Source organism: Podarcis pityusensis (genome assembly GCF_964106645.2).
Source record: "Podarcis pityusensis genome assembly, chromosome: 16".
NCBI classification, from domain to species: Eukaryota; Metazoa; Chordata; class Lepidosauria; order Squamata; family Lacertidae; genus Podarcis; species Podarcis pityusensis.
The window spans coordinates 13016032-13041875 of record NC_138041.1 but is presented as its reverse complement, the minus strand read 5'-3'; the positions used below and the strand labels follow the sequence as shown (position 1 = coordinate 13041875).

The following is a 25844-nucleotide window of genomic DNA, read 5'->3' as shown; positions in this document are numbered from 1 at the left end:
TGGATCTTGGCAGCTGCCTTGGGTTCATATGCTTGAACTATGTTATTGAGCTGCAACTCCCATCAACCCTAGCAAGCAAAGAATAATAAAGGCCCCACTTTTGTGGACGATGCTGCTGTTTTGGCTACGTAAGTTGTGGCACAGAGAGAACTGAGAAGGAATTAAAATGCAAAATGATGTGTTACTCCTGGAGCCCAGCGCAGAGTACCCGATTTGCATGCAGAAGGTCCCAGGTTCAGTTCCTAAGAGGATGAGGCCACAAGTGATAGAAGAGGCCATTCTCTGCTGAAGTCAAAGTCAGACAATCCTGGGAAGGCTGGGCAAACGGCCTCACCCGACACAACGCAGCTGCCAATGTATTTATATGTATATTTAAAGAGGGCCTCTGGAAGGACACACACTGCAAACTGGATGTAGAAAAAAAGAGCAAACCCAGATTTGGGAATTCTTGATGTTGCAGAGTTGCTGTAGCTTAGCAAGTGTGAATCTGGTTCGAACCATGAATGATCAGTGGGAGGGTATATTGTGGCCCATGCAAGAGTAGGTAGACTGCATGCTTCTGGAGATAGAAATCATGGGCATGTTTCCTGGGTGACTATGAAGACTGACCAGAGAATGTGCATATTGCCCAGAGAATGTTCAAAATGCACTCAAGATGTGCACATTCCCCAAGGTTTGATGGAGATTATGCACAATTCCCTCCCCACGGACAGATTATGTACACTGTCTATGAGGCCTGGTGCATAATGGCCGGTTGTTATGCACATCATCCATTCAACTCACAATGTGTGTGTGTGTGTGTGTGTGTGTGTGTGTGTGTACACATGGGGAGGGAGGAACAAACACAAATCAAAACAACACAGTTTCAGTATCTTGGTCTTTATTTTTGCAGTTGCAAAGTGGAATGCAATTCTTTTTTGCGCTTTATAAATATGATTTGGCATCTACATTCCCTCCCCCACAGCGTTGGTCCCCGGCTGAAAGTTCTAATACAATGACTAACAAGCTCACAGAGGGAGTTCTTAAGACGAGGAGGCAAGGAAATGCTCTCAACAAGAGAAAGGAATGATCACGCAACCTGGCTGTATGAGCACATAACATGGGCAGTTACCAACAGAATTATTTCTTGGGGCAGGGGAGCAGCAGGTCCCCGATTTGAACACTCCCCTCCCTTCTGTGTAGAACCTGTGTGTTCCAAAGGGAGCCGAAAAGAGCTTCTTCCTTTCCGAACCAATCTGAGCTGCAAGCCAATTTCAACTGGCACGCGGCAACACAGAGAGGGGCACCCCCTTGCTATACGATACATCCAATACAGAGGGGGAAAGAGTGTGAAAGGAGGGAGATTTAAATGCAGGCTGACACTACTCATTGCCTGGTTGCAGAAAGCGGATAACAGGAGTTGCACCGTCTTGTTCTGTGCTGCTGGTGTAACCCTTCAAAAAGACACAGGTGCAAACAGGTTGCCCACACCCCATTTCTTCAAACCGTTACAGCAATGAGGCCAAGAACGACTCACGCATCCCTTCCCCGCAAACAGGTTATCGTGCAAATGTGCCCCTATACGCAAGTGAGAAAGAGTTAAGTTACCCGCCGATGAGCAATAGAACAAGTGGAATGTTACAGCCACCTGGAGCTCTAGCTAAAGTCGCCCAGATGACTTCACTGCCATCACAGCCTTGGAAAAATGTTTCAACTCCCGCCCCATGTGTGCACGCATACACACGCTGTAAACCGTTAACACGAAACATGTGCCGTTGGGAAAGGGGCACCGTGAAAAGCTGTCCCACAGGTGTGGGGGAACCCTTGTTGCTGAACTACAGCTCCCATCAGCCCCTGCAAGCACGGTCAATAGCCAGGGATGATGGGAGCGCCAAAGTTCCCTCACACCTGGTTCACCAAAAACACAAGCAAGCTATGGAATGGAAAGGTCAGTGGGACCACGCAAGGGAGGCCACCCCAACAAGCAGAGGAGAAATGAATATTAAGCCGTGTGGTGCCAGTTTCTCCCTCCGCAATGCAGTGGGCCTAGAAGCTGTCAGTGTCTTGTGCTTTTTGATCAGGATATTATTCCAGCTGCAAAGGGGAAAGGGGACAGCAAAGCAGCAAAAGGCAAGGCCGAGAAGGGAGCCTCCACCCCTGGCCTTATAAAGCTATTAAAACCTGCGCGGAAAGGAGGAAACCAGGAATGTGAGAAGAGGCGGGAGTAATTGAGCCTTGAGCAGAATAATAATTATTTTTTTGGTGTGGCACAAGAATAAGGGAGAGACGTTGGAACCGAAACAAGAACCAGACCCTCTGCCCAGACATTTCTGGCATCCAAGCAGATTTGAACTGTCTAACGGTCACACGGTGGGGCAGGTGTTGTTTGTGGGGAGAGAAGGCTAGTGGGGTTAAGGGCTTTGTTTTGAGCATTATGCAGAATGGGAGTTTGCTTCCTCTTCCCCCCACCCACCCTCAAATAAGACTTTAAGACTGTGAGCTCACTTGGCCAATCCTCCTTTCCCTAGTCCAGGCGATGGATCTCCTAGGCCTGCTCCCAGCCTTCTTGGAATAAATTTCACCTGACTCACAGGTCAATATCCAGAGCAGACTTGCACAATCTGTGCCCAACCAATCCTGACCCAGCCCACAGACTGGAGATTGCATCTTGACACACACACTTTTTTTCCGAAGTGCCAAACAGGCAACCAGCCCCCCGACCGCATAAGAGGCTGTCACACATGGCTGTTTGGCTTGATGGGTCACAGGTTGCTGATCTAGGCACATTCCCAGATCGCTGCCAAGAGCAAGTGCAGCCAACAGGGTACAGATATCACAGAAGTACAACCAGCATCAGCCCAAGGCAGCAAGAAAAATGGACAGGGATTATGGGAGTTGTAGTCCATCAACATCTGGCAGGCACCATTGGTGGCTATCCCCAGCTTCTACGGTACACAGAGAGTTGCAGCCTACTACTCCCACTCAAGAGTAGACCTACTGAAATAAATGAGTTAGTCATGTCTTGCAGGTCTATCCTGAGTAGGACTAGCATTGGATGCAACCCTCTGAACGGAGGATTCAGCATTGCCACGGGTATTCGGCTGCGCACACAGCTGATTTGTTCCCACAGAGCCTGGAGATCCTGCCTGGAGCCTGGCATAGGGACACACTCGGTCCCCCAGCCCTCACAACGCATCACGGCTGCACGAGAGCGAAAGCAGGATCGGAATTGGGGGCAAAAGGACAGAGATCACAGTCTCAGCGCCTGCAGGATGCTAAATAAATCAGTTCTTCCCTGAAAGAAGCCTACCAATACTGTTTTCTAAGGCAACAGCAGGACTAAGGGAGGGGTCCCTTCACTGCCACAGGCACAAGGGTGCTTGTTCAGCGTCACAAAGGCACAAGTTGCTTTGGATTGGCCCTGGCACAGGCCACAAAATCCGCATCTTCCACTTTGGGGCAAAGGATGCCCAAAGGAGGAGCCCCGCCAGCAAGATGGCTGCAATGAGCTGAAGCACTGGAGGTTTCGCTGCCGGTAGTGGTGCAGCTGGTTCTTTTGGGAAGGGAGATAACCGCTGCCTCCCATCCCCAAGAAGAATATGCAGAAAGAGATAAGAAGGGGGTAGTGGAAGGAACAAGATCAGCACCTGACGTTTGGGGGGGGTGTCCCCCCCCCCCAAAGCTCCCAGGCAAGGCACGAACTGGTACAGAACGTTAAAGCTGATTTTTCTTTTAAAGTGCACAAAAATTAAAAGGGAGGGGAGCAAGGGAAGCAGTTCCTTTTTTAAAAAAGAAAGAAATATTAAATGTGAAGGGAGCAAATAATATCCGGAACCAGAGGCTGAGTTGCTCTCTAGAAGCCCTGCAAGCGATTCCCGGGTTTGCAGGCTGCAGCGAGACGGTCGCTTTGGCCACGAGTTTGTAGCTTTCTCTTTCCTGCTAAGACCTCACTTGCTTTTCTTATCCTCAGGTCTCGGCCTAGATGACGGAGGCCTGGAGGACGACGACGAGCTGCTTGTTTCCGCAACCTGAGTGGAACTGTTTGTACGGTTGGTGGCCTGGGGAGAGGGGAGAATGGTTAGGTCATACGATCACGGGGTCCAACCCCCTTCAATGCAGGAATAACATTCAAAACATTGAATCGTCAAAATACGTAACAGGTGGCATTCAGTCACACAAATGCCTTCTGAGGAACTGAGATTCCTGCTCCTCCCTCCCCCATTTTTTTCTTTTCATATTTATTTGAGGCCAGGTGCTGCAAAAAACAGAATTGAGAGCAAGATCCCACTTTTGAACAGGTCTCCTCTTCCCCACCTCCCATCAGACGGCAAAGAAATGAACTATTCAACTTTTAGAAGACACCTGAAGGCAGCCCCATATGGGGAAGTTTTTAATATTTGATGCTTTATTGTGTTTTTAATATTTTGTTGAGAGCTGCCCAGAGTGGCTGCGGCAACCCAATCCGATGGGCGGCATATAAATAATATTATTCTGTTAGTAACATAAGAACAGTCCTGCTGCATCAGGCCACTGCCCTATCCAGTCCACCATCCTGTTCGCACAGTGGCCATCCAGATACCTCTGGGAAGTTCACAAGCAGGAGACAGATCTAACATTCCTCTCCCCGCCTATGTTTTCCAGCAACTGGGATCCAGAACAGTGGCGTAATGTGGGTTGTTGGCACCCAGAAAGCGAAAGGTGGCCGCACAAGCCCAAGCCCTCATCGCCGACTGAGCTGCAGCGGTCTGAGCCTGCTATGAGTGAGGCAAAGCGAGGGGAGGGAGAAAGAGACTTGAATCCACCTCGTGAGGAGGAGAGACCTGAGGGCTGTGGCATCCTGTTCGCAAAGGAGGAGGCAGCTGCCAGAGCCTCTTGCCTCAGTAGGTAGCAGTGGCAGCACCCTTCCCCCTTCCTCGCCCTCAGCCAGCCTAGGGTTGGGGCACGCAAGGGCCTCCCTTTACCAGCCGCAAGGAGGAGGTGCCACTGCCCCAGCCCCAAAGGCCCGGCCTCAGTGAATGAGGGAGCCTGTCATGGGGGGTGCCTGGTTGCACCCCCTCACACCCGTTCCAAAATCTGCGCCCGGGACCACGACCCCCCAGCCCTCCCCAGGCTACGCCCCTGATCCAGAGACATATTGCCTCTGCCATCGCACCGTTTCATTACGGTGGGTGTTTCTGTTGGTCCCTGCATGCCATGCGATACAGAATACTACATATGGAAGCGCAGGTCCATGTGGGGCTATTTCCTAGGGCTTCCACAGTTAATCCACCTGGTGCTTTGTAGGCCGCCACTCACCCTTTCCAGCAGGAACTCGGCCGTAGTGTCGATGATGACGCCCAGCTCGCGGTACTGGCCTGAATAGCGGATGTAGCCCCAGGCCAGGAGGCAGAGGAGGAGGATCCCTACGAGAAAGGTGCAGAGCTGGGCAACAAAGCCGAGGCCGATGTAGTTTGAGAAGTTGGAGCCCATGTAGAGGGAGATGATGAGGCTGAAGATGGCGGCAGGCGTCCGGAACGTGTTGAAGATGTTCTTGCTCTGGTTGTGCTTGCAGAGGTCCTCATAGATGCTGTTCATCTCCCTCACCAGCTCCTCCTCATAGCGCTGGCTGAACTCCTTGCCCCCCATCTTTTTGATGGTCTGGAAGTGCTTCAAGGCCATGGCGCTCTGCACGCGGTGCTTCTCCTCCAGGAGATCCGGCGCGACGTATGGCTTGTCACCGCCACACAGCTGGGGGGCAGGACAGGGGATACAGGTGTTAACACTGCCAACCTTCCAAAGCAGGCTAAGAACAATGCTGGCTAGTGCTCACACTGGGTGGAAGGCAAGGAGCCTGACAGTAGGTGGCGCCAGAGCCAACGGCGGCCAGCACCAACTCACTCTAGCATCTCGCCATCCTATTTGCTGCTGAATTCTGCAAGGGCATCGCTGAACTAAGGAGGAGAAAACTTAACAGGAACTGCCACATCCTGGCATTGGCCGAGGGTGGACTAAAATAGATGGGGCAGTGCCCTATTCACCCTAATAGACCAACCTCCACTGGCTATAAGCATCCCTTTTAACTCAGTCCTAGGAAGCTGCCCCATCAGAGGTCAGCCTATAGCTTGGAACTGGTGAGATAAGGGAGTTCCATTTGTAGAGAGAGTGTCATTGTGCCCTACCTTGGGGAGGAAATATCAGACGTGAATGCCACTACCTTATAACTTGATGGGCTGTCTTGGTTGTATTTCTGTTCTTTGGGCCTGTTGGTCTCAACTGTTTCAGTTGTTTCAGTTCAGAGAAGTGTTTAAAGAGGAGCTTCTCTAACTGTTCTGTGTCATCACTTTAAAATGTGAATTTCGTGCCGTTTTATTGCCCCAACCCCAACTCCGTTCTCACCTTCTCCATATTGGTGTAATACATGTCCTTGGCCGAAGCAACAGCAGCCAGGTTGTTGGCTTCGGCAGTAGCCTGAAAGCAAAGATCGTAAAATGAGCACAGGGATGTAATCAGTTCCACCGTCTGTGCCCCCCTCCACCCCCCCAACAAGGCATTTTCCCCACTTCTGCAATCTTATGCCCACCCCACAAACTGGGGTACATGCTCAGCAAACATGCCTTTGCAATCATAAGGGCCAGAAACTCCATTGCTTCTTTTTTTTAAAAAAGGGGGTGAAGAAAAGCTGAGTTGTTTGCAGGTGAGTTCTATGTCCCAGACTGCAAACTACCCACTTGACCAAGTGCCCTGGCACCAGTGTCAGCCAGTGTTAGAAACTCAGATATGTAAGCTGGATGGCAAATGTCTCCTTAAACCAAGGTTGCAGTCGCCAAAACAGAATGTTTAGTTACCATTTGAGGGCCAAACAGTTTTTAAATCGTATTTTTCAATACAACTTTTGGGTTCCTGAAATTCGTTCTGGTGGTACAGAAAAAAATACCATGGATAGAATTCTACAGGATGTGTTGTCAGTGTGTGAAAACAGGCAAGACCCAAGGATCCCCAGGCATGTGCCTCCTAGTGCCTGGGCATCTTTAAGTTGGTCGCAAGTGACTGATAGCCGGGTGCAAAACGCGTCTGACGAATTTCAAACACTGGCATCAGCAAGTGCTGTGGGACAGTCAATCTAGCACCCATCACAAACAGGGAGGTGCTTAAGACTGCAGGAGGCATGCGGCGCAGAGAGAGGCAGTGGAGAGCATGGCAGCTGAGCTCCACGCAAGACCTCTGAACAAGTTTCTCCCCTTGGCATGCTTCGTGTAGCTGCCTTCTATCCAGCTTGCCCCTCTGGATCTATCTAGCCCTGAAATAACATGGGAAACTGCCTTCTGCTGAGTGAGACTCATTGGATCCATTTAGATTGCTAATGCCTAGCAGTGGTTCTCCAGGGTTCCAAAGAGGAGGCGTTATTCCCAGCTCTACCCGGAGACGCTGGGAATCGAACCTGGGACCTTCTGCATGCTGAGCATGTGCTCTCCCAGTGAGCCAGGGCCTTCCTCTTAAAAAGGAAGCAATGTGCCCTTCTTCCCACAGATGCAATGGTCCACCTAGCTCAGCAGTGTCTATACTGACTGTATCTTGCTACCCCAGGCAAAGCTCACCAGCAACATGGACTTGGGATGAGGCAGGTCTTCCCCCTGGTAGATCTTGATATAAGCCTAGAGGGAGGAAAGGTCAACAGTGTTCAGCTACAGTCATTTGCCAGTAACAAGAATACCAACACCAATTAGTTAACAAACAAACTGAGATCCAAAAGAACAGACTGAATCTTGAAGCTGGAATTACAGGAGGCTGCTAAGGAGTCATGGGAGGATGTTGGAATACCCGGTGCCAGTGAAACTGCTATCAAACAGAGAAGGAGTGGTGTTTAATCTGTCTGAGTCACTTAAACAGAGGATATTTCCAAATGGAGCAGTTAATAGTGAATTCTAGCTTTGTTGCTGGGACTATGTTTTCCTAAAACCATCCTCCTTCAAATGGCCGGATCCTCTGTTTGGATGGTTAGGAATGGGTAGACAGTCTTCTGACCAAAGGCACTGAGAAAAAGAAACCTATCGGCCTTAGCGGATACATTTGCGATACAACCTCTGAAAAGTTATTATAGCTGGGACTGGCAAACTTATTTTGTTCTTCCACTGGAATGTCTAGTAACAATTCAATACAGTAACTTAAGAATAAAACAAGAGAGTATTAGGTGGTAAAAGTACTAGCTGCCAGAAACAAGCGACACCTACAACAAAATGTCGCATTGTGGAGTGATCCTGCTCAGCGATCTAGCCACCCGTGCCCCCTCCCAGGATACTCCATTCCATTTCCCCTCTGGCTTTCTATTTCTTTCCATTAACAGGCAGTCAACATTCTATGCCCCAGGAGCACGCTCAGTCCTCACATCCAACTGCGGAGCCAGAGCATAGCCATCATGGCTAGTAGCCATCGCTAGTCCTTTCTCTTCATGAATTTGTCTCATCCTCTTTTGAAGTCGTCCAAGTTGGTGGCCATCACTGCCTCCTGTGGCAAGGAGTTCCACAGTTTAACTAAGCACTGTGTGAATAAGTCCTTTCATTTACCGGTCCTGAATTATCATTAACATTCAGCTTCACAGGATGCTCACGAGTTCTAGCGATTAAATGTGCCGTGCATCATTTTACAAACTTCGGACATGTTACCTCTCACCTGCCTTTGCTCTAAACTAAAAAGTCCCAAACGCTGGAACCTTTCCTCATAGGGGAGTTGTTCCATTCTGGCTGCCCTTTTCTGAACCTTTTCCAACTCCTCTTTGAGGTGAGGCGACCAGAACCGTAAACAGAATTCCAAATGCGGCTGCACCACAGAGTGGGCTGGAGCTGATGGGGTCCCATGACATCCCAAGGCACAAGGGTTCCCCACCCCCTGCCTTAAAGGGGGGGGGAGAGAGAAAGAAACGAAGCATACCCTGAAGTACTCCAGCAAGCCCCGACAGGTCACTTTGGAACCATTGATCTCCTTCTCCAAGAGCTGGCTGGGATCCAGCACAAACGGAATGAGCGTCTGCAGCTGTTCTTTAAACTCATCTGCAATGTCTGCCGGAAAAGAGATAGACAGGGGGTAGGAGAAAATCGAAGGAAACTGCTCTCATTGGCGGATAGCTGGAATTCTGCGATTCCACATAAAAAACACACCAAATACAGCACTAGGTACACAAAAGGCAGCTGAGGAAATCAACTTTCTTTTTTTTAAAAAAGAAGATTGACAATTCTAGTCCTCATGATGGCAAAGCTATTCTTTTTCTCTCGACCTCCCAATAATTTCTATTGGTTTTCATGTAAATATTACTGTACAGTGGTAGCTCAGGTTAAATACTTAATTCATTCCGGAGGTCTGTTCTTAACCTGAAACTGTTCTTAACCTGAAGCACCACTTTAGCTAATGGGGTCTCCTGCTGCTGCTGCGCTGCCGGAGCCCGATTTCTGTTCTCATCCTGAAGCAAAGCTCTTAACCTGAAGCACTATTTCTGTGTTAGCGGAGTCCGTAACCTGAAGCGTATGTAACCTGAAGCGTATGTAACCCGAGGTACCACTGTATTTTAATATTTGGTTGGAAGCCGCCCAGAGTGGCTGGGGAAGCCCAGCCAGATAGGTGGGGTATAAATAAATTATATATTATTATTATTATTATTATTATTATTATTATTATTATTATAATACCAGAACTACATATAACTATAGTAACTTGTCCAGCGGCACACGTATACAGCACACAGTACAGCACACATTACACAATCAATATGTTTATTTATGCATCATCAGTTCAAGTATCCTGTCCACAGAGATTCTGATGGCAAAGCTATTCTTGAAAATTTGCGTTCAAAGCCAGGGAAGCAGCTGAACTGGAAAGCAATACAGTTCCTTGACCTTCCCAATCACAGTTATTTCAGATAAATATACTGCGTTTTTTAAAACAAAAACAAAACAAAAGTACATGACACAAAAAGATCAACATGATAAAAACCTAAAATGACAACCAATTGCAGGAAAATTTGAGCTATTTAAAAATGAAAGCAGAATAATCAAATGAGAATCCTCCAAAAACCCAGTTAAATAAAATCAAGCACATTTCTCTCTGGAGGTTGTCTAAATACAGACCAGGAGACTTTTTCTCCCAGGTACCCCCTGTGGCTTATCTCAGATAAGTGGAAGGACCTGAACCTTGAAAGCAGGACCTCGAAGACATTTATATAGGCAAAAACAATTCTGGAGATATTCCGGTCCTAAACGCTTTAGGGCTTTTAAAGGTCAAAGCAAGTGTCTTGAACTGAGCCCCAAAGCAAACTAGTGGAAGTCAAAACAATTATGCAAAGTAAGGAAGTGTGCAAAATCAGTTATGCAAATTTGAGAGAGCACGTCAATTGGCATACAGGCCACAGAATTTCAATAGCCTTGTTGGAAAGTTACATATACTGTGGTACCTCAGGTTAAGTACTTAATTTGTTCCGGAGGTCCGTTCTTAACCTGAAACTGTTCTTAACCTGAAGCACCACTTTAGCTAATGGGGCCTCCTGCTGCTGCCGCACTGCTGGAGCACGATTTCTGTTCTCATCCTGAAGCAAAGTTCTTAACCCAAGGTACTATTTCTGGGTTAGCGGAGTCTGTAACCTGAAGCGTATATAACCTGAAGCATATGTAACCCGAGGTACCACTGTATATAAAATATTCCCCTCCACAAAAGCACATACAAGCACTCCCTTGGGTACCTCTGAAACATTTGCATCACACCAAACCATGGTTAAGGAAGCTTAGCCATTGGTTTGTGGGACAACATAAGGGCTAGTCGCACCAAACCATGGTTTGGTGGTACATGAACAGATCCTTCAGATCCCTCGGGCTCGTGCACAACAATGCCCGCCCACCAGATCACAGTTTTGCCTTTTCACCTGCTGCTTCCACACCCTGCAAACCGGGAACAAAGCAGAGTTTCTAATCCTGGTTTGCTGAGTTTGCCTTTGGACAACATGGGGCCCATACCTTTCAGACGCCCATCAAAATTCGGACTGGTGGCCACTTTGAGGCCTGGATGGGGCAGGAGGAAACAGTTGACGTTGGTGAAGCAGGAATGGATGTGCTTCCGGACATGCTGGATCTCCTCGTGCTGGTGAGATTTCACCTGGTGGTGGGAAGGACCATATGTCATCTCACACTTTTCTTTTTTTTAACGACGAGAGAATACACAAAAAGAATTTCAAGTTAAGAACAATGTTAATTTCCAAATTGGAGGAAATAGAAATGGACAAAGTTAAGGAGAAGGATGCTTGCATGCTGCAACGTGGTAGTATCTCTGAGTTTGTCAACTTTCATTTAAAATAAAAACCCAGCGGAGGTTCTAGTCCTGTAGTTACTTTTCCTAATAATTCCATGCCATGACAACCTCCTCTCCGCCAGGTCTCCTCCAACAGGTTCAATTGCTTTTGGGTTTGTTTGTTTACCTGCAAACGCTTGTCCAAGAAACGCATGCCACCTTCCAGGCCGTAGTGGTACTCATATGGGAAGCTCCAGTCACGGACCAGGAACATCAGGGTCTGCATGGGGCGAGAGAGGCGGGAGGACTGAGAAAGGCCTTCAAAAACAGATCTTCTGAGTAAGTTTGGCTCAGTTCTAGAAGACAGGGAGGCAGGTGTGGCTGGGAGGGCCCCTTGAGAACCTAACCCAGTAAACCAGGGGTGAGGAGACTGTCCATCTATAGTCCAGCATCCTGCTTCATGCAAAGAACAGCCAGATGCCCCAATGAGAAGCTCATGAAGAGGACATGAGAGAAACAGACCTCCCTCCATGGGAGCAAGCTCTGCTTCCCCTGAATGAAATGGGAAGCCCCCCCCCCGACTGGCGGGGGGTTTATTTTGGGGGAGGATGTACAGTACAGTGGTACCTCAGGTTAAGAACTTAACTTGTTCTGGAGGTCCGTTCTTAACCTGAAGCTGTTTTTAACCTGAGGTACCACTTTAGCTAATGGGGCCTCCTGCTGCCGCCGCGCGATTTCTGTTCTCATCCTGAAGCAAAGTTCTTAACCTGAGGTACTATTTCTGGGTTAACGGAGTCTGTAACCTGAAGCGTCTGTAACCCGAGGTACCACTGTATTCTGCAACATATCATGGATGCAGTAATAGTGCTTTCATGATGGGTTTTATACGGGGCCATCCACGCATTGTTCCATTTTAATAGGTGTTCAGCGAGGCTTCCCCAGTGTTACTGCTGTCTGGAGGGAGGCATTCTTTGCACATAACCACCCTGACACCATCAGAAGCAAAAACCATCACGAATGTGCCATAGAAAGGATGCCTGAAGAGGCCATGTGACAGTATCTTTATAGAGCATTCCTTCTGATTTGTTTAGGGGGGTTGGCAGTTTAACAACAAGGAGCATTCATCCTGGTTTGGCTGTCTACATGCCTTGCAGTGCAATGAAGGTGGGTTAAAAAAAAACAACCACCCACCCTGGGACATTTGTGGTATAAAAAGTTACAGGGAAGTAATAGGGCAGGCGGGACGCGGGTGGCACTGTGGGTTAAACCACAGAGCCTAGGACTTGCTGATCAGAAGGTCGGCGGTTCGAATCCCTGTGACGGGGTGAGCTCCCATTGCTTGGTCCCTGCTCCTGCCAACCTAGCAGCTCGAAAGCACGTCAAAGTGCAAGTAGATAAATAGGTACCGCTCCGGCGGGAAGGTAAACAGCGCTTCCGTGCGCTGCTCTGGTTCGCCAGAAGCAGCTTAGTCATGCTGGCCACATGACCCGGAAGCTGTATGCCGGCTCCCTCGGCCAATAAAGCGAGATGAGCGCCGCAACCCCAGAGTCGGCCACGACTGGACCTAATGGTCAGGGGTCTCTTTACCTAATAGGGCAGGCACCAGTGGGAAATGAAGCAATACGTCCACCTAGAATTTTCTGCAAACACAAAGGATTGAAAGCAGGACTGCATCAAACTGCCCAGATACCATCATGAACACAACCGACCATTAAAAGGATGTTTGGAGGGGACCAGAAATATGTCAGGCAAGTGAGAGTGACGCAACTCTAAATATATACAAACAGAAAATCCAATTTCACCACTCAGTTCAGTTCTACAAAACTGATCCACCTCCCATTGCACTCCACGGTTCCTTGCAAGCAACTCAGAGCATTGTCCTTTCCCCAACCCAGGCCTGAAAAAAAAAAATCCTCAGAACATCCAGTGAGGAAGGTTAGGCTGAAGGACTGTGAGTGCTCCAAGGTCGCCCAATAAGCTTTGTCATTGAGCAGGGATTTGAAAAAACCACCCCTCTGCCCATTTCTCCCCACTGAACCTTGAAATCTGCATCAAGCTTCCGTACAGTGGAGTAACAAATCTGCAAACTGCCAATCTGGGGTGTGCATGGACTGCAGGAAGTGAGGACCCACCAGCCAAGACTGTATGTGTGTCTCCCACCTCCTGGCCCAGCCCCATCTGTTCAGATGCATACCTGGAATGGTTTGAGGAAGCTCTCGTCCATGGCCAGGCGTCCATACTCTGTAAAGAGCTACAAAAGGAAATCAAAAACATGCTGAATTTTGTTTAAAGAGCTAAAGCAGTGGTTCTCAAAAAAATTTTTACCCAGGCCACTCTCTCAAAAAAAGAAATTGCTTGCACCACACTTATCCACTGATAAGAAATGCATTGGAAAACAAAAAGAAACAACACTAATATCACTCAATGCTCTTGCTCTCATTTTGAAAATTTATCCATATTCTGCAAATAAATAAAAATTATTTTGATACAGTACTATCCTGTACTGGGACTATACCATACTACACTACACTACACTACACTGAAATGTTTAAGTGTTCTTTGATGGTCCTTGAACCTTCCTGCCACGCTTGCCATTCTCTCCTGCCACACTCCCTTTGAGAACCCCTGATAAGGGAGTGGCAGTAACTGGTGTGCCCCTGACTCCGGGTCTCTCACGGCTTGAGCTCAGAAAGTATAAAGAACACAGAAAGAGCTCTGCTGGATCAGACCAGCATCCTGTTCTCACAGTGGCCGACCAGATTATCATCACAGTAACCTGCAAGCAGAACTAAAGCTTGTTCTACTTGGAAACCACTTAGAAGCCTATCCTGGCATCAAGCAGTAAGTATAAATAAATAGGAATTATAGCAACCACCACCACCACAACAACTGTATCCCCTTTTGTGTTCTGCACAGCACCATGAGCATTGCAAGGGGAAATGTTTTTCTTGTTTTTCTTATCACCTACCTGTAGCTGCTGCAGATCATCTTCCTGGATGTTCTGAGACAAGTTGTAGATCTGAAAAAGGGGAAAGGGACAGCTGCAATGGTGAAAAAAATCCAGAAGGGCAGCCGCCTTAGCCTGTTGCAACAAAGACTCTTATGGCTCATTCAAGATTGCCTTAACTGATTTAATCTGGCAGAAGGTCCCAGCCTCAATCCCTGGCATCTCCAGGTGGAGCTGGAAGAGACCCCCGGCGGAAACTCAGGACAGCCGCTTCCCAGTCAGTGGAGGCAACACTCAGCCAATGGCCTCGCTCAGTATAAGGTGGACCAATGGCCTCACTCAGCATAAGGCAGCTCCCTACATTCCTAGATGCTTTCACTTAGACTAGCCCAGGGCTTCCCAAACTTGGGTCTCCAGCCATTTTTGAACTACAGCTCCTATCATCCCTGACCGCTAGTCCTGGTACCTAGGGATGATGGGTTTTGTAGTCTAAAAACAGCTTAAGACCCAAGTTTGGGAAACCTTGGACCAGGCTTTCTTCAGGGCCCAGGGATGAATAGGGAAACAACAGGACAAAATTTCACCGAGTTTTTAGATCTTGTTCTGTTTTGCCAGCTTTCACTTTCTGGGGCGGGATTTAAATATACATAATTAAATATAACCCTCTCAGATTTCCAAAAGGCTCCCAAGCTCAGACTCCTGATTGGATGGGTGATTTTATATATATATATATATATATATATTTATTTACTTACACACACACACACACACACACACACTTCCAAGGCCAGGAGAGGCCTAGCGACACAGACTGCCTTCCCAGAAACAACCCAGCTTTGGCTTTTCTGTCTTGATTGTAGCCGCCTTCCCCTCCAATTGATGAGGAGGTGTGAGTCCCATCACACGCCCTTGGCGAAAGCCCTTGCCACACCTTATTCAAACGACAACCAAAAAACAGGGGACACTCACCTGAACAGAACTCGTCATGGTGCTGAGAGCAAAGATGGTGGCGCAGTCCTTGACTGTTGACTGGCTGTCAAAAGCTCCCTGGGTGTCCATCAGCACGACCGCCACCTGGAAGCACAGGTGAGAGCATCAGGCTCAAGAGATGCTCCAGTGCTCCCTGCACCCCACCCCACCCCGTTTTCCACTCTCCCCACCCCCTGGCATTCTGTGGTCTCTGAACATACTCAGTCCTTGCTGGATTATTTTTTTTTTAAGGGTGGGGGTGGCTGGGGCAGCAGTGTGGCCTGGGGAAGAGTCCAGAGGACCTGACAGCAAGGACTGGAGGGTGTCGTGAAATAGGCAGAGTCAGAGGCTGCAGGGGTACCAGATGGGGAGCTGGGTCTGGGCTCAGAGCTGGCTGTGGAAGTTAGGGAGAGCATGGGGTCTGAAGTGATGGGGCAAGAGCTCCCAGAGACACTTCCCAGACCATTAGGGCCTTTAAGGCACTGATCAAGCTGCACAGAAAAAGCATTTTTGTTTCTGAAATTCTGATTGTGGAGATAAAATATAACTGATAGAATTCTACAGGATGGGGTATTAGTGTGTGAAAACAGTCTGGCTAATTTCTAAAACTGCTATAAGGAAAGAGCCTGGACCCTTGCAGACACCTTCTCCTGAGCCAGAAAAAAAGCCAGACGTTTCCCACTGCAAACCAGAAGTCCCGCCGTGTCAGAAGTGCCCTAGAAGAGAGGAGATGGCATGAAGGAGGAGCACCCATCTTCAGACCACAGGGTTGGCCCTTTAAGGTTCTGACGTTCTCCCAAAGGGGTGGAGCTTGGAGGAGGCAGTCTGCAGGAGGCCCTTTGCTGGAGAAAGTTGCTCACTTGGAGCTGTCCATGGTGCAGAAACCTTCAACCAACTGTGCCTCTTTCACCATGGGTTCCGGCAACAGACCAGAACACAGCAGAGGACCACATTTGACCCCCAGTCCTGAGGTTTCCTACTGTGGCCATGGAGGGGTGAAGAAATGTTTTCGCTTTCCGTTTTAATCAAATTCCAACTCCTTCTCAACTGCCCCCGTACCTTCTTTCCACTTGGTTTCTCCACAATGAAAACTTCGCTCCAGATTTGGATGCCAGTGGTATCTGGGTCAGATCCACCGCGCCAGGAAAAGCCCGTCAGGGGTTCATCCTTGTCGCCCAGCCAATTGGTGCTGCCCCCTTCTTTCTGTGGAACAACAGGGAAACAGCACAAATGAGGAAACTCTGTAGTACAACAAGAATGAGCCATCAGGCTCCCACGTGTCCCCTGTAAGAGAATAACAGCTCCTGCTTTCAGCTTTGACAAAGGCTTCCAGTCATATTACAAACCTGCAGAACCACGGTTGATTCTATCTCTAGCTAAATAAAACAAAGCAGATAACGTGGCCTGTTATCATGATGCAAAAAAGCCCAAACAAAACCTGATTGCATGGTTCCACCAAAAGTTTGGGGACTGAAGATGAACAGAATGTAGGCCCTTTGCAAATAGGAGCCTTGTGTCCATTTTGTTTTACTTGTGAAAATTCTCTCTTAAGCACCAGGTGCATTGTTTTAAATAATGCTTATTTTTTTATTTATAAAAAAAATATTTATATACTATTTGTTTTTTAAAAAATCAAGGCAGTGTACAACAATTGTACATAAAACCACACACTAAAAATCATATCAAAAGTCAAAATCAGAAGTCAGCTAAGTATTGCGGAAAGATGCATTCTTAATTGCCTGCATAAGCCTGAGGGATTAGGAAAGTATTCAGTAGGCATTTAAAAGTTGGCACAGAAGGCACCTGCTGAATCTCTACTGGCAGAGTATTCCACAGGATTGAGCTGGTGACACTAAAGGCTTGATTCCTTGTTAAATGACCCTCGTCAATTTGGAGAACAGTCAACAACACTCCTGTAAACGATCTCGAGGACTGAGATGGGCTGTAAGGGTTCGTTCAGGTGTTCCCTGAGGTACACTGGCCCTAGGTCGTTCTGGGCTTTGTAAATTAATAAAGGACCTTTAACAATAGCAACCGACAATGAACCAGTGAACAGGGGGGTGGCTCACCTGTGTGTACATATAACGCAGCAGAAAGTCCAAGAGGAAGGATTTGCCTTTGCGGAAGGCACCGGCCACGGACACCACCACCACATCAAGGTCCCGGATAGCATCAGCCAAGAGGACACGACTCAGAGCCTTCTCGTCCAGCTCAAAGGAGTGTTGGTCTTTGTGCACCAGCACAATCTGCACTGGGCCAGGCTTCGCTCCCCCCATGGCATCCCCAGCTGCATAAAGGAGAGAAAGGGGGCTGGGTGTCAACACACAACAACAACAACCAGGCTAGCAAGGCCTGCCCACCCCATATATTTAAAGCACGTTTATCGTACTTCAACAGTCATGGCTTCCCCCAAAGAATCCAAGGAACTGTAGTTTATCCCTCATTGAACTACAATTCCCAGCACACCATAACAAACCACGGTTCCCAAGATTCCATGTGCTTTAATTGTAGGGTATGGTATAAACCAGGGGTCAGCAACCTTTTTCAGTCCACCGTCCCTCAGACCATGTGGTGGGCCGGACTATATTTGGGGAAGGGGGAATGAACGGATTCCTATGCCCCACAAATAACCCAGAGATACATTTTAAATAAAAGGACACATAGTACTCATGTAAAAATACGCTGATTCCCAGACTGTCTGTGGGCCAGATTTAGAATGCGATTGGGCCGCATCCGGCCCACAGGCCTTAGGTTGCCTACCCCTGGTATAAATACACAGTTCTTTGGATATGCTAAGATTAGCATGTCAGCAGCTTCTAGTGCTTTTTTACCTTTGCATGTAAATAAGGTTAAAACGATTTGTGCCGTTGAATTGTCATGTCTCAGGACATTAACAAGTATTTCAGCCATAACAGCTTCCAAGGAAAGCTTTGATTGGATATAGCATTTAAACCACATGAAGTGAACATTGATTCCCCCACCCACAATAATCTAGTTATTTGAGCTCAAGTAATTTTTGTCACGGGGGGAAAAGATAATGAGAATCATGCAGGAGTAAAATTAACCAAGCATACTCTCTTCAGTTTTGTTAAGCTGAAGATCAGATCTAACATATTTGGCTGAGGTTGGGTGGCTATCTGTAACGGATGCTTCAGTTGAGATTCCTGAATTCTGGGGGTTGGACTAGATGACCCTTGGGTCCCTTCCAGCTCTACAATTCTATGATTCTATGACCTCAATCAGTCTAGGGCAGGGGTGAAAAACCCGTGGCCCTCCAGATGTTGGTGGAGTCCAATTGGCCTGGGCGATGCATCAATACATTGTCCAGGACCAGTTTGAGGGCCAGATCACAACGGTATTTGGACTCAGAGGTATATTACAGGTGGGGCTTGTCAGCCGGCTGGTGTCTTAACTTTCTTCTCTGGCCAAGCAGGCAGACCGCCTCCTTTCTCCCTTCCCTGGGCGCTGGCAGTGGAGGGCATGGTGGTAGCAGCTTCACCCTGGTGCCTCGCAGGGCCAGTGGCTGATGCTCCATCCTTTTCAAGATTGCGATGTATCACTTTATCGTGATGTTTAGCTGGTGATACATCATGAAAACCTGATATCGCCCAGCCCTAGACTCCAACTCCCATGAGCCCCAGCCAGCATGGCCAATGGTCAGGGATGATGGGAGCTGTAGTCCATCAACAAGTGGCAGGAGACACATAAGTTTCTCACTCCAGTCCTGGATTGATTAAGATTCAAACACAGAGAGGGGGGGAGAGAGGGAGGGGGAGAGAGAGAGAGAGAGAGAGAGAGAGAGAGAGAGAGAGAGAGAGAAATAACCTCACAGAGTTGCTGTGAAGATAAAATGGGGAGAAGAGCCATCTAGGCCACAGAGAGAGAGAGAGAGAGAGAGAGAGAGAGAGAGAGAGAGAAAGGAAGGAAGGAAGGAAGGAAGGAAGGAAGGACCTCACAGAGTTGTTGTGAAGATAAAATGGGGAGAAGAACCATCTAGGCCACAGAGAGAGAGAGAGAGAGAGAGAGAGAGAGAGAGAGAGAAAGGAAGGAAGGAAGGAAGGAAGGAAGGAAGGAAGGAAGGACCTCACAGAGTTGTTGTGAAGATAAAATGGGGAGAAGAACCATCTAGGCCACCTTGAGCTCCTCACAGGAAAGGTGGGATATAAATCTCAAAATAAATGTAATATATGCACAGATACAGAGAGAGATACACCCTTGTGTATATGTGTTTGTGTTTCTGCCTTGGTATTAAGTGGCACAAATTGAATACTCTTGCCAGGACTACTGAAATTCTGGCATGCTAGAAACCCCACATACATACACACCGGATGCCCCACAGATCAACCTGTGCATTATTAGTGCAGCAAACAGGAGCCCCGCTCGTTGGCTTCTCACCATCCATGTGCACGGAGCCGAACCGATCCAGGAGAGGCACTTCCTGAGGCGAGGGTTCACACCTCCATGGCTCTTGCCGGCCGGGACCACTCACTGCCCCGCGAGGCCGGGTCAGAGGAGCCCACCTGTGCGGGCAGACTCTGCGAGATATTATGGGCCGCCTGGGGGTGGCATCCAGCAAACTGGGGCAGCTCCTCGAGGGCCGCGGCTTCTGTTGCAAGCCTGGCTTCTTCTTCTTCCGGGCTTTCATGAGCTTTCAAACCAACAAGGGCAGGAGGAGGCTAAAAGGAAGCAGGGCTTCTAGAGGACAAAACCCATCCACTCTGGCCCAAGGAGATCATAACAATCCGGTCTCCACGGCAACAAAGGGCTCACTAGGCCGAGTTCCAAGGAGGAACCATTATTTCACTCAGGTTTCTATCCTTTCTAACCCTCCTTTCCCCCTCCTCAGGAGAGGGCCAGAAAGAGGCGTCTGGAGGGCCACATGGGCAACTCAACCTGAGGTTCCCCCACAATGAAACGCTTTTGCTACGCGAAAAGAACCCTTTTTCTTTCTCCCCTGAACTCAGCAGTTTGCAAGCTGTCGAATTAGGACCACACCAGCCTCCTCTCTGATCTTCTTATCTGCCTGGTTGAAAAATAGGCCAATTAAATTAACATCACCTTTAAAACCTCTGTTTTCCTGCCCAAGTAATTCAATAGGCCACCTGCTCTTAGCACTGCAAAAGCACAGGCTGGGAGGAAATTAAACACAAGGGAACTTTTATTTTTTATTTATTTGCAAATAAAAAATAAAAAATATTTCTACCCAGCCAACATTAAGGAAAAAATATTACGGCAGCAAACAGCATTGAGGTAAATAAAATGGCATTCATAAAGCAAATAAAAAAGACATCACCAGTTAGTATTTTGGCTTAGAGAATCATGGAATTGTAGAGCAGGAAGGGGCCCCAAGGGGCTTCTATTCCACCCCCCAGCTATGCTGGAATTACAGCTCAAGAATCCCTGACAGGTGGCCGTCCAACCTCTCTTTAAAAACCTCCAATGAAGCAGAGTCCACTACCTTCCAAGAGACTTGGTTCCACTGTCAAACAGCTCTTGTTGTCAGAACGTTCTTGCCAATGTTGAGTTAGAATCTCCTTTCTTGCAATTTGAATCTATTGGTTTGGGTCCTACACTCCAAAACAGCAGAAAACATGCTTGCTCCATCATCCATGTGGCAGCTTTTCAGGTATCATATCACCTCTCGGTATTCTCATACAGCATGGAGTGGTTCTGTAAGTTCCCTCGATCTGGTTCCTGTACCTTTGTTGATGCAGCCTAGAACTGCATTAGCTTACTTTGCTGCTGCATCACACTGCTGACTCATGCTAAGTTTGTGGTCTACCCTAGATGCTTTTCACATGTATTGCTGGCAAGCCATGTATCGCCCATCCTATATTTGTGCATCTGATTATCCCTGCCTAAATGCAGAGCTTTACATTTGTCCCTTTTGAATTCATTTGGTTAATTTTGACCCAGTTCTCCAAACTGTTAAAGCCATCCTGATTCCATCTTCTGAGGTTAATTTGTTATAATGTTTATGTTAGTTTTAAGAAAACACTTTTGGCATCTTTTGAAAAACCGATGAATATATGTAATTAATAATAATAACAATAATACAACTATTGTTCCATACACACACACACACACACACACACACCTGCTTATTAAGCTCATTTCCAGATCTAAGCTGCCAACCCCAGATAATCAGAAGCAGTATAATGCAGAATTTGTTGTTAGGCCTTCCCTGTGGGCTGCTGCTGCCTAGAGCAGCTGTGTGCAAGGACTGGCGCTGTTGCAGCTGCTAGCAGGTAAGAAAGGTTGCTCAAGAACAGCAGAAATAAAGCTAATATTGTGTAGTAGTTACCAGAACATCAGGCAAGAACTGGGGGGACCCAAGTTCAAATCCGCACCCTTAGACTTTATTCATTGCAACATTTCAGGTTATGGGTCCAAACATATTGGCTGTGTCTGCTTGACAATTTTCAGGGGAGCTAGGGAACAGGGGGAAGAATCCAGTTAAAATGTCTCCTGCAAAGATTGCTGCTGCTAAAATACCTTCGTCAGAGATGCCCTAAGCTACTTCTGGCAAGCCGCAAGTTCGGAAGAGGGTTTTCTACCCTCCTCTGAAACGTAAAACTTCCGTGAAAGGAAAAAGGCAACACTGAACACACCCAGTGGGGGGGGGGGGGGCGGTGAATACAATTCACTCACATACCATGAGCTCTGCCAGCTAGCCGCTGCCTGCAGTGAGTCAGAAACCTCAACCGCTCCCTTGAAATCTCGCCTGTTTTGCATTTAGCAGAGGTTGCCACTTGTCTGGAAGGGAAGCCTCTCCACCATCTCCTCTGCTCCATGAAGCAGAGGCCTATGCAAGTGCTATCTCTACACAACCCATCACATCTTCTGTGGCCTCCCAGCACCTCAATAAAGCAGAACCCCTCTTTCTGCAAACTCAGCTCATAAGAAAAGCATTAAGGCAACAATCATTTCACTCACCTCCCCGATCCCCAAGTCACAACTGGCATTTACAGATATGCTGCCTCTAAACAGGGAGGTTCCGTTTAGCCATCACAGGCAATAGCCCTCAATAAACCTCTCCTCCTCTATGGAAGGACCGTAGCTCAGTGGTACAGCATCTCCCTTGCATGCACAAAGTGTCAGGTTCAAACCCAGGTAGCTGTGGGAATGTCCTCTCCCTACCTGAAACCCTGGGGAGTTGTTGTCAGTCAGTGTAGACAATATTGGGCTACAGGGACAAATAGCCTGGCTCAGGATATGGCAGCTTCCTATGTTCCACGTCGTTGTGCAAACCCGTTTTGATATCATCAGAGCCCACAGAACCGCCAGCTAGCTACGCCTCGTGGCAGCAAACGCCTTAATTCCATTACTGTCACTGATCGTTAAATGATATTGTGCCTTCCAGTGGCGTAACAGCACCCAAGGCAACTTGGAACTGGTGAAAGAGCTTCAGAAGTATTCAGGCTGGACCAAAACAAAGTCCTATGTGGCAAACAGATGCTTCTCAGAAACCTACAAGTGAGAAAGCAACTCTCCCCAATCTTAGCAACCAGTATTCGATGGCATCGTGCCTCTGATCCTGGTGGCAGTGTACATCCATAATTGGTCTTATGCTTAAAACAGCAGGAGGTAGCGATGGTCAGCAGCTTGGAGGGCTTTAAAAGGGGATTAGTCAAATTCATGGAGGAGAGGGGGACCACATGGGTCATCTGCTCCAGCCCCTTTGAATGCAGGAATTTTTGGGGGCTTGAACCCATGATTAAGAGTCTCATGCTCTTCCAACTGAGCTATCCCAGCAGTATTGATGGCTAATACCCAAAAAGGCTATGTTCTATGCCTCTGAATGCATTTTCTATGCCTCTGAATGCCTGTTGCTGGGAACTGCAGGCAGGCAGAGAGTGGCTGCGCTCATGTCCTGCTTGTGAGCATCCCACAGGCATCTGGTCTGACCCAGCAGGCTCTTCTTATGCCCTTATAACACATAAAAATATAGAAAGCCAATACAACCGCATAATAAACATTGGGAGTGAGCATAACCAAATATTTTAAAAGGTGCATTGGAAGCTATCTTATGCTAAGTCAGACCATTGGTCCATCTAGCTCAGGACTGTCTGCACTGACCAGCAGCGGCTCTCCTGGGTTTCAGGCAGGGGTCTCTCCCAGCCCTACCTAGAGATGCCACTGGAGATTGATCCTAAGGCGTTCTGCATGGAAAGTGTGTGTTCTACCACCGAGCTGCAGCCCTTCCACTGAGGCTCGTTGAAATAAAAGTTTTAAACTGGAGCTGAAACGCCATCAGGGAAGGAGCTCAGCAAATGTCCAGTTCCAGCTTTTGAGGCATCACTGTGGGGAAAGCCCTCTCCCACTTACCCACCAACCAAACTTCCGTCCATGGCAGTGGGAGGCAGAGAAGATCCTCCCCATGTGGACCTGCATGAATGGAAAGGCTTACGCAAGATAATGCAACCCTTCCAGTATGTGAAGCAGTTTAAGACTCGTGCTTTGTGCGTGAAGAAGTTGCCATTGCAGCAACCTTCTTCAGGACTCTGCTGAAAGGTAAAATTGCCACACCACCTGGATCGGTGATCTCGCCCAACATGGCAGCAGCGTGAGCAGTGAACAATTGAGAAATATGCTGAAATACTGATCGGGGAATTTGCCTGCCAAATACTGTCAAACCTGGAAGAGGGGCTTGTCCAAGCGCAACATCCCTGCATTGCATGCATGTTTGAGGCGGATGCTAAACACGGGTAATTTAATGAAGGAAGACAAGGAAATAGCATTGAAAATAAGATCCTCCTTTCCATACTCCATCTCGGTTGAGCTTCCACAGAAGAAATCCTGCTCACACTTTTCTTAGAAGTGAGCCTGACTGAAAACAGTGGTGCCTAACTTCAGAAACACGTGTGGTTAAAAGTTCAAAATAGAGAATTGTGCAAGGCTCACTACCTTCAGGTTGTGCACAGAGGGACAAGAGAGGAAGAATTGTGTCTAGACGCTGCATTCTTATAAAAGTACTTCTATACGTTTTATACCAACCCTACAGGGGCAACCCAAACTACCCCCTTCCAATGGCGTGTTTGCATTCTCCCCATATTAACTTCAATCCATGGGGCAGTGTGGCTCTCTAGATTTTGTTGTACTCCAACTCCCATCATCCTTGACCGTTGACCATGCTGCCTGGGGCTGACACGAGTTCAACAACAACAGGAACCACAGAATTGTAGAGTTGGAAAGGACCGCCATCTAGCCCAACCTCCTGCGATGCAGGAATCGCCCAACATGGGACTCGAACCCACGTCCCTGAGATTAAGACTCGCATGCTCTACCAAACAAGCTACCATGCCCCAGTCCCCCAATTCAGCTTCCAGAGGCATTCTGGCTCTACAGCAGAGTTTGCATCTAGTACTACAACTCCCATTATCCATGAGTATTGATCACACTTGCTGGGACGGATAGAAGTTGTAGTCCGATGCATCTTGAGAGCATCAGGTTGGGGAAGGAAAGTAAGTTTCCACTGTCCCTGGAAAGGGAGCGGGGCTCCATTCATTTCCCCCACAAATGGTCCCGGTCACTATATGGGGCTCTTTGCAATCTGCTCCAGAGGCACCTCATCCCTATGGGACCCAGGCTCCCCCGCCCCATCTTTGGGGGGGGTGTTCATACAGTTTCTCCACAGAGGCCTTATTTTCCGTGGGGAGGGGGATATATTCCTATCTCTCCCCATAGAGGATATTAACCCCCCCCCCAAAAAAAGTTGGTTGATCCAAATCCGATTAAGAAAAGAGGGCCCTTACCGCCCGCCGCCAGCTTGACACCGTTCGCAGCTACCGCCGCCGAAGGAATGACACGGAGCCGCCTCCTTCCCGCCCTTCTTCCCGCCCCATCTCGGAGCAGGCAAGAGGCGGGGTCGCCGCCAGGCATGAAGCTGGGAAAGGAGGAGGGCAAGGAGCCTTGGGGAAGGGTGCATGCTGGGAATTGGAGTCCGAGCAGCCGCCGTCTCTCGCCCACGGAACTGGGTAAGGGGAATCCAAGGGAACTACAACTCCCAAGAGACCAAGGGGTGGAGAATCAAGAAAGGACGCGCTCTCTCGCTTTCTCCCCAAGGGAGGATCTTGGGAGAAGCAGACGGAAGAGGTCGGGCTTCTTTCAGAGTCGCCAGGGAGGAGCTTTGGAAGCGCGTGCTGGGGAAGGCATCCTGTTTTTGAGGATCGCAGCGGCTCCTTATACAGTACCTTTAAATCTTTACTTAAAAATTTTTTTTTTTTTAAAAAGCAGGCCGCTTTTGCGCAGATTTGCAGAAAAAGGTGCTAATTTATATGCAACTTTATAAATAATCACAAATATTTACTTTATAAATAATGATTTGTAAATAGAAATCATCAGGACATTGGCAGAACCTGCTGGATCAGGCCAATGGCCCATCTAGGACAGCATCCTGTTCTCATAGTGACCAACCTGTGGGAAGCCTGCAGGCAGGATTCCAGCACAAGGCAGAACATAGGCATCTGGGCTAGTGGGTATCAATAACCTTATCCCCCATGAATTTGTCTAAACCTCTTGAAGCCATTTGGTTCATGGCATCCATGCCTCCTGTGGAAGTGAGTTCCATAGTTTTTTTAACTATGCATTGCTTGAAGAAGTCCTTTTATCTGTCCTGAATCTTCCAAATGTCAGCTTCATTGGATTTCCCAGAGTTCTAGTGTTATGAGAGAGGGAGAAAAAACTTTTTCCTGTCCACTTACTC

At 48.0% G+C, this 25844-nt stretch overlaps 1 protein-coding gene across 2 annotated transcripts; it reads right to left on the bottom strand.

The window, feature by feature from the left end:
- Positions 1–863: 863 nt before the first annotated feature.
- Positions 864–25044, bottom strand: ATL3 (atlastin GTPase 3). Of its 2 annotated transcripts, none has more exons than XM_080985706.1 (13): positions 24895–25044; positions 17209–17426; positions 16199–16342; positions 15140–15244; positions 14192–14242; positions 13418–13474; positions 11411–11503; positions 10953–11091; positions 8884–9011; positions 7554–7610; positions 6355–6426; positions 5275–5706; positions 864–4037 (listed from the first exon to the last, which is right to left on the bottom strand). In XM_080985706.1, exons 1-13 carry the CDS (start codon positions 25019–25021, stop codon positions 3927–3929), a joined length of 1734 nt encoding a protein of 577 aa, XP_080841832.1. In that variant the 5' UTR covers positions 25022–25044; the 3' UTR covers positions 864–3926. The 2 variants fall into 2 exon arrangements, with proteins under 2 accessions (XP_080841832.1, XP_080841831.1); XM_080985705.1 differs by lacking the exon at positions 24895–25044 and adding an exon at positions 19535–19815.
- Between the last annotated feature and the right edge of the window lie 800 nt (positions 25045–25844).

Coding starts and splice junctions, on each gene's coding strand:
- ATL3 (XM_080985705.1), bottom strand. CDS start 19,784: ATGAAAGCCCGGAAGAAGAAGAAGCCAGGCTTGCAACAGAAGCCGCGG. Junction 14,243..15,139: donor CCATGACGAGTTCTGTTCAG/GTGAGTGTCCCC, acceptor CCCCTTTTTCAG/ATCTACAACTTGTCTCAGAA. Junction 9,012..10,952: donor TTTTGATGGGCGTCTGAAAG/GTATGGGCCCCA, acceptor CTTTTCCGGCAG/ACATTGCAGATGAGTTTAAA.